We start from the raw sequence: 11,631 nt of genomic DNA on the forward strand, positions 1-11,631 counted from the left end.
CTACCCAACCAAAGTAGCCTCCAAGCTCTCTCTCTCTCTCTCTAAAGAAAAAGAAAATTCAACCCCTAATTGTCTGAATCTCAATACCTACTTTCCTTTGAGGCACCTTTCAAACTTTTTTGTGTAATCAAAATGTTTTTCTGGATGTGAAAAGTATGATCATCAAATACCCAACGTCGATGACCTAGATATGCAAATTTTTGTCCCTTATATAACCATATAGATTCTTTTTCTTATGCACAATAAGGACAAGCATATCTCCCTTTAGTTATTGAACTAGATATCATGTTGTAAGCATGAAAATCATTTCCAATCCACATTAATGTAGCACGCATATTAAAAATGGTTTAGTTTCGACGTCATATCATTCAGCTCCATAACATAATTTAAGTAACTCTTGAAATAGTGGTTGAAGATATATCTCAATATAATTTCTTGGACTTTTCTCTCAAGGCATAATAGTTAATAGAATGAAATAATTTTGATTCATTCCCATCCAAAGTGGCAAGTTATACAGAACTAGAAGCATAGGTCAAATTCTGTATGTACTTTTCATAATCTTAAGAGGGTTAAAACCATTGATAAAAATAGCAAGTCGAACATTATGTGGATTAATTACAAAATAAGGGTATCGCATGTCAAAAGATTTTCATGCTTCTCCAACAGCAGGATGACATAGTACGCCATATTTATTTTTGTGTGTTGCATGTCAAATCATCTCCTCAATAGATTTCTTTATTTTAAAGCCTTTGAAGTCTAGGAATTAATGGAAAATACCAAATAATTTTAGTTGACTTCATATGATTTTTCTCACCAACAATACTTCTCTTCTTTGAATTTAACGATATTGATGCTCTACGAATGTCACAAACATCTTGATTAGATTTCCCTTACCAATATAACATACAATTATTATGGCATGCATCAATCTTTGTTATCCAAGATCAAATGCTTTCATTATCACTTCATATGTATTATTAGGCGACAACACTCCTTTTGGAAAGCATCAATCAATAACTCTATTAATATGATGAAAGATCTTGAAGTCCATGAATGTAAAAACTTTATACGGAATAAACGCATGATGAATGATGATTTTGAGAATGCCTTACATCCAATGTACAACTTTGCTTCATCATCCTATGTTAATTTTTAAGAATTTTTACTATTATCATTTTGTTGATTTGCATTCACCTCAATCTGCTAATCCAGTATGTGTGGACAAAAAGTGTATCTTAATAATCCTTCTATATCATTTGTATTTAAATGCTCATAATGAAGTATTTCAATATATGAATTGAATAAAACAAGAAATATCTCATTTATTGCAACGTCGCCTACATTGTAATATTGTTCCCCATGTTGATTCCATAAAACATATCCGACAAAAAAAATCCTTTACAAATTAAATGACCTTTGGCATCCTTAAGTGAATAGAAATATCTATTAATGCATGATTGGCATTGACTCTAGATGAATTTTTACTTGGACTTGCAAAGTCAAGAAACTTATTAACACCAGAAATGTAATTAGAACTCCATTTAGCTTTTGTAATGCAGCTCTTGTCCATATTTAAGGGAAAATTTACTTTGTAATTACTTGTTAAAATAAAGAGTTTTTAGGCATATGAATCGAGTACAATTTCTTTCAAACAAAGATGTAGAATAAATTAATTAGAATTCGTAATTAGCACAAATACATGCCACGTTAAGGTGTATTTTTAAACTTCTAGCTTGGAAAACTTATGCACAAATTTTTTTTTTTTTTTTGTGAAGAATGCATAGAGAAAATATTATAAAGAAAGAAAGGGAAAAAAATCCCAACTAAGTACAAGCTAAAGATTCCTCCTCCAAAATACTAACAAACGAAGGAGGAATCTTGTCAAGTAAAATGTTATCCCAAAAAAAAACTAGAAAAGGTACCATAGTTAGCACAAATGTTAGCTAACTTATTACAATCCCTTTTCACACAATAGAAAATAACAAAATTAAAACTATCAATTATAGACAATTTAATCATACCTTTGGCTTCTTTCTTTTTATGAATGAGATTGATAATATTGATATTATCACTTTCAATTATGATACCTTTATAACCATGCATCCAATCTTTGAGTATATCTTTACCATAAGTTATAGCTAGAAGCTCCAAATGAGTGATGTCCCAATGAATTTCAGGCTTCCCAAATGCTGCTATAAGTCTTCCTTTAAAGTCTCTTATTACACCACCAATTCCTCCTTTATAAGAAGGAAACAAAGTTGCATCAACATTCAACTTGATCCATTCGGGTTGGAGGAGGGCACCAACGATCTAAAGGATTGGCTTGAACTTATGCACAAACTTACTTTTTTTATTTAATATGCTCAAGAGAAATTCATACATTTGTGGGGGTATGTTATGTATATCAGTGCATAAACTTGTTATTTTTTTATAAAATACGATACAATAGTTTTCTGGTATATACTAGTGTCACATTTTGACTCTTAGATTTTTTTCTAGCATTATTTACAAATTTCCATCTTTGAGCTTAGAGTTTATTAAGTTCAAGAATAACAAGATATAGATAAATTACTAGATATTAATAAAACAAAAGAATATAATTTTTTACTTATAAATAGAAAAAAAGTAATTTATCTAAACATTTTGATTAAATGGATAGTTTACATTCATCATAAATTATGCCAATCTAATTCTTTTTTCCGTACAAATCAAGAGTAAGGGAGAAAATATAACTACATTTATGAATATATCCCACTCATATTTATCTTCATGCCATGCATGCGTGAAGACTAAATCTAATTAATCAAATGGAAGCACTAGCATATATATTCCTTAGATATTTTTCAGAACAAAAGTCATATTTAAAAAATAGTAACAAACCACTGCTCCTCTCTAAATTAACTCATCTTGTTCAGCCTCACTCTTTCTCATTTCATGCCTCTCTACCCCCACTTCACTCTTTCTGAATGGCCAACTAAGAACAAATCTTGACCAATAAAATAATCAAAATTACCCTTTTGTGTTGGCTTGAGAAAAGGATTTTGCACTTGAGAAAACTATTGAATCTCTAAATGAACATATATAACTAATCAATTGGTAAAATCATCTATTCTTTGATTGATAAATTAGGAGATGGATTAATTTCTGGCAAACTTATCAAACTGGATCGGAGCGGAGCTAGGGCAAGGGATGAACTCCGTGAGCTCAGATGCAGCGGTTGCGGTGGATTGACTTGGCGTCGGGCTGAGCGGTTGTACTCATGGATGCTCATCAAAAAATACCTCAGGCAGAAGACTCACCAATCATCAAATGGATCAGATTTTGGGCAGAAGAAGATCATTGCATGCGCGACCGAAGTGAGGGCAGGGGACATACTCGGCTTTCTTGGGGATTTTTGTTATTACTTTGATTTCTAAACCACTTAAAATTGGTGCCTAAAAAACTCTTCTGAAGTGGTTTAGAAATTGTTGCTATAAATCGCTACCTTAAACCCCCCTTTTTTTTATGTATTCTTACAAAAGGGGCAAGTCATGTTAATCTAAGTAGTCTCATGTGAAATCATGATGATTCCCCTTAGGCAAGTCTTTATTCTCAAGGCCTATGGGGTTCACCTCCCATATTGTTTCTAGCAAATACCTTTTAAATTCTGGGAAATATATACAAATACACATAAACCACATAATAAAATTCTAATGTATAAATTTTCTTTTATTTTTAGTAATTTAATTGATGGTCACTTAAATTTATGAGTTTATTACCTTAAAAATATTTCATTGGTACAAGATGGGCCTTAAGCTTGTTTTTCTTTTAAAATATAAAATAATTCACTAAATTAGAAATTAACAATTAACGAATCTGCCACTCACTTTATAAACTTCTCATGGCGTCTATAAATATGTCTAAACTGCGGCTTCTGTCATCGCGCGCTCCTCTCTCTCTCTCTCTCTCTCTCTCTCTCACACTCTCTTCGTTTGAAGAAAGCCGGCATTTGATAACGGGTAAGATCTTATAAGAGTCCAATACAAACCAGCGTCCTACATTACATCCTTCATCTTTTTCGGCAAACGTTCTTTTCCAGAATGGTTCTTTCGTTATCGGCATTTAATATTCTGCACTGTTTTCTTGGATTGATTAGTTCGTATCGTTGTTTACAGCTATTCAATTGAAATCTCGGATTTTTTTGGTAATAAGGGGATTTCGCCGTATATAATGTTCGAGATTAGCCTTTAATTGAATGAAAATTGATATGTAAGACTATTCATCAAGCATATCTCACTTCTAACTTCTAACTTCTGTGGAGGCGATAACCACTGATTAGCTAAAGCTTCGCGGATCGCTTGGGATGTATGAGATTAGCTCCAAGTTATTCGACTAAATTTTATACCGATACAAGTCCAGTTATAGGCTGGTTGATCAAATATTTCACAATTTTAAGTTTTGCTGAGATTGTGGGAAAGAGTCAGTAAAAATGAAACATAAACAAGAGAGATAGTACGCTTGGCTTAGAGATTTTATTTATATTGATTCCTTCGTGGAATAATTTACTATCTGATCATTGAAATATGCCTTTTTCTTTTACTCTTACTTTTCCCTTTGACCATTAGGTGGTTTTACCATGGTCTACTCAGCCATGATCAAGTGATTTGGTTAAGGCTAGCCTCGGTTGAATCTAGTATTTCGAGCCAATCTTTTATATTCTATTAGCTAGATCTTGTCCTTTTTGATACTCTATAAATTCTTTGGTCTACTCTGAAATTCATGGACCGGTTCTTCACAATTTTGTCAATGCTGTTTTTTTCCTCATTGCTCAATATCCAAACTTTTTTTTATGGTTATTGACCTATGATGCATAGAAATAGACACGACAACATAGACACTACAATTATTAAAGTCATAGCACATGGATATGGGTTTGAACAACAGTACTATAATTTTTTATTTTTGCTTCCATCAAGCATCAAGGTCATGACAAGATTAGACTTCCAATACATGTCAGAGGCATGTCGAACACATGTTATGTAAGATAGGTGTTGGACATTGCATAACTTTTTGAGAATTGTCGGTGTATAATAGTTTTTGACATTTCTCATTGGTTGATTTTGGATTGTGGAGATAAATATTGTTAAATCAAACTAAGGAGAACACAAATAACTTAAAAAATTAGGGGTTTATCATAACAAAAAATTTTATTTTTTTAATCATAACGAAACTTATTGTTTTATTAAATCTAAGAAAAAAGTTATTAATGATTTTTTAATAAAAATTATTTAGAAAAAATCACGTTATTAAAGTTTCTTGGTCAAGCTGAAAAATTTCAGTTTCATTTCACTTTTGACAGGGGGAACTTGAGATTATTGATTAATTGTATTTTGTTAATGAAATGGTTAGTCAAAAAGCTCGCATGATCAAGAATGTAGTTATCGATCTTCTTGAATTTGCTGCACATGTTCTATACATTGTGGTTATAATCCCTTCCTGATTGTAATGATCATGTCAAAGTAGTCAGTTGATTTGTTTTTCATCTTTATCCCATTTACCTTAACTAATTGTTAGAAGGTCCTTTTTGTAGCCTAATAGTTTTGTTAAGGAAATTTACCTTCTCGATTACCTTGGCTTGCTTTATTTCTTTTGCAATTCATGGCTTTTATTCTATTATGAAAGGGCTTTTTATGTTTTAGTTTAAGGTTTATATAAATTTCAACGAGGTTTTTTATTATTAGTAAGGGCTCTTTAATTGCCATTTCAAAAAATGATAAGTTATCAGATTCCATTATTGAGTGGATTGAACTAAAATTAATATGAATTTTAAACTCAGCAAATCATTCAAAATTCTTTGTAAGTGAGAATTATTATTTTGAAAAATGATGAGTTTTTTAGATTCCATTATTTGAGTGGATACAATTAAAACTAATATGGAGTTTAAACTCCACAAACCCTTTTAAAATTTCTCATAAGCGTGGTTCTTAATTTCACACTCAAACTGAGCGAAAGCAAGATCATCACTTTCTAAATTCTATTTTTCTTGTACAACCAACCAGGTGAGTCCTCGGATGAATTCAATTTACAATATTCCGGACAAATATAAGAAGCTATAATTTGTTCTTAGAGATAAACAGTTTAATTGATAGACATGACCTACTTGAGATATAAAGTTTTTTTAAAACCTCATAATTTTATTAGAATGGAACAAATTTTATATTTTACACTCAAACTGCTTTTTGAAATTTCTTTTCTACTAACATAGCTCGTTATAATTCATTACTATACTAACACCTGGTTATAGCTTCTTTGAGGTGTGAAAGTAGCACAATCATGACTGCTTCAACTGCTTTCTCAACCATCTTCTCAATTCTATCATCCTCTCACCCAATTTCTTCTCTTGGACTGGTTCATTTGATGTTTCATTTGCTTTTACCAGTGGAGTGAAAGCTAAATTTCCAAGTTCTCTTAAGGCTTTTCAAATCAAAGGATATGTCAAAAAGGCCAATACTGTTACTTTTAGCTTTAAGAGTGAGTTAGCAAATGTTGAGGAGGATGTACCTTCTGAATCACGAAAGGATGTTCACAACTTCCTTTATTGGAGGTGGCTCCTTGCGACTCTAATGAAAATAAAAGTAGCAATAGAGAAACAAAGAAACGTTCTGAATTGGAAGCCTAGGAGGCCTGACCTGTTCGATGATTCATTTAGTCATGAACAGATAATTGATAATATTTACATGCAGAGAAACTCTATCAAAATATATGAGATTGATGCTACTGGAAAAGCATCCCTTGAGACAATAATGAACCTTTTACAGGTCCAAAATTCCTACAGCCTAAAATTTTCATTAATTAATTATAGTATCTTCGAGTTCTGACTCAACTTTGCCCTAACAGGAAACAAATGTCAACCATTTCAAATTTCTTGGGTTTTTGGATGATTATGTTCGTTCATACCCAAAGATACGTGGCGGAAATCTTATATTTGTCATACTAAAAATGCATGTTCAAGTGGAACATTATCCTTCATGGTAAGTCCTTTCTATAATTTTTATGATTCTTATACTTTTGTAATTTATTTTAAAGCTATTTTATTTGACAGTTCATCCGTTTTGACAAGAAAAATTTATTTCTAATTTTCCTATTGAAACAAACCAAGGCATTAGAATTTTGAATGCTCCTTAGAAATTGTCTTTTTTTTTTTCAGGATTGAAATTCACCATGTATGCTTTCATGTCTCTAAGATCCTATTCTGTATGTTTCTTTCTAAAGGATATGGTGTTGCTTTGTGATAGATAACTTAACACATTAAAGTTGCTTCATTGAAAAATTTATTATTATTAATAATATTATAATTTTTTTTAATGCAGGGGTGATGCTCTTGAAGTTAATACATGGTTAAGACATCATAACAAATTGAGTATGGCTCGTGATTGGCATCTACGCAATCACAAAACAGGTCAAAGTATGATTCGAGCTACGAGGTTAGCCGTTCACATGTGTCAGAACTTTCCACTACATGCCAAATGAAATATATCATTTTTTAAAGTGATTATGCTAATTCTGATTTCTTCAGTATTTGGGCACTGATGGATAAAACAACACGTAAACTTTCAAAGATACCTAATGAAAAAAAAGTAGAAATAGAGCCCCACTGTAATGATACTACTTTTATTTTGAATGAGGACAATAGAAAGTTCCCTAAAGTTAATGTTGAGACTGCAGATTACATCATAGATGGCTTAACTGTAAGTTGTAGATTGGCTAAAATATTTTTGGTGTTAATTTCTTATTTAGTTATATCTTTTCTCTCTTAACATTCTTTCTCTATATTGTTTTATAATATTCAATTTGTTTGACAGCCTGATTGGGCCGATTTAGATGTTAATAGGCATGTGAGCAATGTCAAGTACATTCAGTGGATTTTTAAGGTAAAATAAATGATTAGCTTTGTTAAAATTTGTTAACATTTTACCTCTCTTCTTTCTATTTTAAGAAAAATAAATAAATAAATAAACGGCATGAAGAGTGATAATATGTAAGCAAATATTGAATTAATTTATCTCCTATTAAGGCTTTTCTTTAGTTGTTATTTTGTTAGCGTTTTGCTTGTGTCAATCTATTGTTATGATTATCTTCCTAATAGGCATCATAATTACAGAAATTTCACATCATATCTTGTCATTTCAGCAAATATGCATTATGCTTTCTAGTCTTAATTTTGGCTTTATGAATTCTTATTAAATATTCATTTTTATTCTAAGTGGCCACATTAGCTCTTATTTTTTATGCTTAACAATTATTTTTGCACAACATAGTTATTTATTACTAATTTCTTGAATATATAAGTGGTGTAATAGAACTACCTTTGCACATTTGTAGTTCATGCCACAGCTTGCTCACATATGCAGCTGTCGGTGCAACATTGCTCATTTGAATTGGTTAACAAGAAAATGGAAGGCCTTACTCTTTTCTTTCAACTTGGATTTGGCAGGGCATTCCAATCTCTATCTGGGAGACTCATGCGATGTCCAGCATGGTCCTTAAGTTTAGGAAGGAGTGTAAGATGGGCGATGTATTGCAATCCCTCACTGCTGTCTCCTATGTAAGCTCCAATTCCTCATCTGAATTTAAGATTGAGTGTAGGCATCTGCTCCAGCTTAAAAGTGGACCTCCACTTGTGCAAGGACTAACTACTTGGATACAGAAGGTTTGAAAACTAGATGATTTCTTTAGCAATATCCCTAACACCAAGCACCTGAAAGATAAATGCAATTTTCATAATAAAATAAAGACAGATAAGTTCTTGTCCCTACTTAAAAGCTCAACGATGGCCTTCGCCTCGGCCTCTAGCAAATAATTACAATAAATTGGAGGTTTGGTGTTCTTGTGGTATCCTTGTCTACAGTGCTTCAATTAATATATTACCAGTTAGTAGTTGTTGGTTATATTGAGAAATCATAAGCTTTATGTTCCCATATAAATCTTTCGGTCAAATCTGGCTCTTATGTTTGAGAAAAAACTTGGTTTACATATGATTTAAATGTATTAAACTGTGGGCTCCAAAAATTCTGCCCCAGCCTCTGCTCGCTTTCCTTTTTCTTTTCGGAGGAGTTTTAATTGATTTAAGTTCCGAGGTAAATTTTAGGAAGGAAGATGGTTTGTAGATAAGACCCTACCCAGAGATTTTGCCCTCATTTTGTGAGGACTTTATAATATGAGTTCTGGTTTCCTATAGATGCAAGCCCCTATAGTTAATTACCCCTCTCGATAACCAGAGAGAACTTTCAATTAAGGCTAGTCGTCAATAAGATACATTATATCCATAGATATGTAGTATCAGGCATATAGAAGCAACATTGATTAAAGTTGTTTGATGAGTTTAGAGATTTGATATTTAAAATTAGGAATTTCCACCATCTTACACTTAAAGTGGATGATGGGGGAATGGATGATAGACCCGATCAAGAGCTCATGATTCCGTCATCCCGGGCCATCGTGGCCCCTAGTTTACTTAGTCTGAGGAGGTAGTCGACCCAATCTGACAGAAGGATCCTTATCGACAGCCATGGGTTGCTTCGTCCAAGGGGACCTGTAGACCTGAGATGAATGTTTGTCTAAGGGGACAAATTTAAATCCACCTTAGCTTATAGAGGGATTTGTGCCCTATCGAACATATCTTATTGATTCAAATCTCAAGGATTTGATGCCACTAAGGAGCGTATTGGATCTGGCCATAACTGGTATTTTGTGGTGCCATTTAGCGGCAAAACCACTCGGTTTAGAGGGCCCCTGGTCATAAACGTTTATCCTGCGGTGCCATTTGGCGGTTAAACTGCCAGTTAGAAGACATGTACCATGTCCTTACTGGCAGGAGATCGTTTGAGAATGGATCTTAAGAATATTTTCGACCAAACATTTAACTCGATGCAAGTTGAAGTAAATTTTAATTTGTCCACCCCTACAAACTATTGCAGAGAGTGGATAGACTTTGCTTTAAGTGGTTGGATGGATTATTTTAATTTTAAATAACTTGGATTTTGGGATTTTTATGTAGCTTTGAGATTTCATGGGTGTTTGGGAAATCATTTATTTGTAAACCCCTTCAATTGAGATAGATATTTAACATGGTCATCACCAGGGTGTTTTGGGTCATTTCTATTTATGGATTGAACCTTGTCGACTCCGTCAAGTTATCGATAGAGGATTAAATTCCATAGGCTTTATGTATTTATTAGTGAATTCTCTTGATTATAGGACTTGAAGGCCTAATATGAATGTTTTAAAATAAATATATAAATCCCCACAACCGTATATTTTGCCCGATGATTTGAACCCTGTCGACTCCTATTGACCCGTATATGAGGATCGGATTTCATAGGCTTTATCCTTTTATTTGTGAATTCTCTTCATTATATGCCTTGAAAGCCTAATATGAATGTATTAAAATAAATCACTACATATTCTTTTGAATATTAAAACTTGTTCCCTGCTGTCCAAAAATCAAGTCCTCCATTATTCAAGTCATGATCAAATTAGATTCAAGTTATAACATATTCTTCTGTACTTTTAATTTAGGTTCAAATTGAATTAAATTTCTTTGCATTTCCTTGAATACGAGTCCGAGTCAGAGTTCAAGTTGTCCAAATTCAAGTCCTTTGCACTGTTCAAGTTCAAATCGAAGCTCTTTGCACCAAGTTCATTTGAGTTCAAGTCTTGTGAGAGTCCCCAGTGATTCAACTCAAGTCTTTGCTTGGTTTTAAATGTTCAATTTATGTCCTTGTTCATTTTGCAAGTTCAAGTCTTTTGTTATTTAAGTTATGTTCAAATTTAAGATCAAGTACAAGCCCCATTTTTTTCATGTCCTTGTGCGCTTCAGATGAAATTTCGGCAGCGTCCCGATGTCTCCCCGTTTAGGAGAAAAACCAAGAGGCAATCTTCACCTCCACGTTACACGAGCGCTTCAGGTAGATGTCGGTTGACATTGGGCGTAAGATATGAGCAGGTATGTGTGTTCGTTTTAAAAATCATTTTTTTTTTGCTGCATAGGTCAACATAAACTCTATAATTTATATATTATAATATATTGGTTTCAGCATGAAACTATTTATTATAATGTTATTGATGAGATTTTGTGTTTACTTTTTTAAGAGGTGGATGAATTTATCTTTTTTTAAAAAATTACAGTTAATAAAAACAATTTCAAAATTGAAGGCATGAAACTAAATGGAATAAATGTGTAAAAAAATACAAACACACAAAGGTTTTTTACTTAATTCAACCTCAACTAGCCAACATCCTTGCCTATTTCTCTCCCAGAATAGAATTTTTGTACCTCAAAATTGAAATTACTTGTCCAAATCTTTTTCACTCCTCATGACAATGGAGAAATCATAACAACCTAATACACACTCTTAATAGATGAGTGAACCTAAATTTGTGAATACAAAGAGAACTACTTTCAGGTCTTTTCCGAAACACCAAAAAAATTAAAAATAGGAAACACATTTTTCCGAAAAGAACCTAAATTTGTGATGAAGTGTTGCAGCCTTGCAAACTACTTGATTGATTCTATAAGCTCTCCCTTGATTGATTGATTCTATAAGCTCTCCCTTGATTGATTGATTGTATAAGCAATATCAGGCCAAAGGA

The 11,631-nt window shown here is 32.5% G+C and overlaps 1 protein-coding gene across 1 annotated transcript in view; it reads left to right on the forward strand.

The window, feature by feature from the left end:
• The first annotated feature begins 1,084 nt into the window (after positions 1-1,084).
• LOC110106936 (palmitoyl-acyl carrier protein thioesterase, chloroplastic-like) overlaps positions 1,085-11,631 on the forward strand; it is a 15,882-nt gene continuing 5,335 nt past the window's right edge. The window contains exons 1-8 of the mRNA XM_028699132.1: positions 1,085-1,119; positions 6,419-6,797; positions 6,877-7,010; positions 7,350-7,463; positions 7,556-7,727; positions 7,842-7,910; positions 8,474-8,689; positions 10,859-10,984. Of these exons, the coding sequence (XP_028554965.1) occupies positions 1,085-1,119; positions 6,419-6,797; positions 6,877-7,010; positions 7,350-7,463; positions 7,556-7,727; positions 7,842-7,910; positions 8,474-8,689; positions 10,859-10,984 (1,245 nt within the window). The remainder of the gene's footprint in view (positions 1,120-6,418; positions 6,798-6,876; positions 7,011-7,349; positions 7,464-7,555; positions 7,728-7,841; positions 7,911-8,473; positions 8,690-10,858; positions 10,985-11,631) is intronic.

This window comes from Dendrobium catenatum, unplaced genomic scaffold (assembly GCF_001605985.2).
Source record: "Dendrobium catenatum unplaced genomic scaffold, ASM160598v2 fragScaff_scaffold_1220, whole genome shotgun sequence".
Taxonomy (NCBI): domain Eukaryota; kingdom Viridiplantae; phylum Streptophyta; class Magnoliopsida; order Asparagales; family Orchidaceae; genus Dendrobium; species Dendrobium catenatum.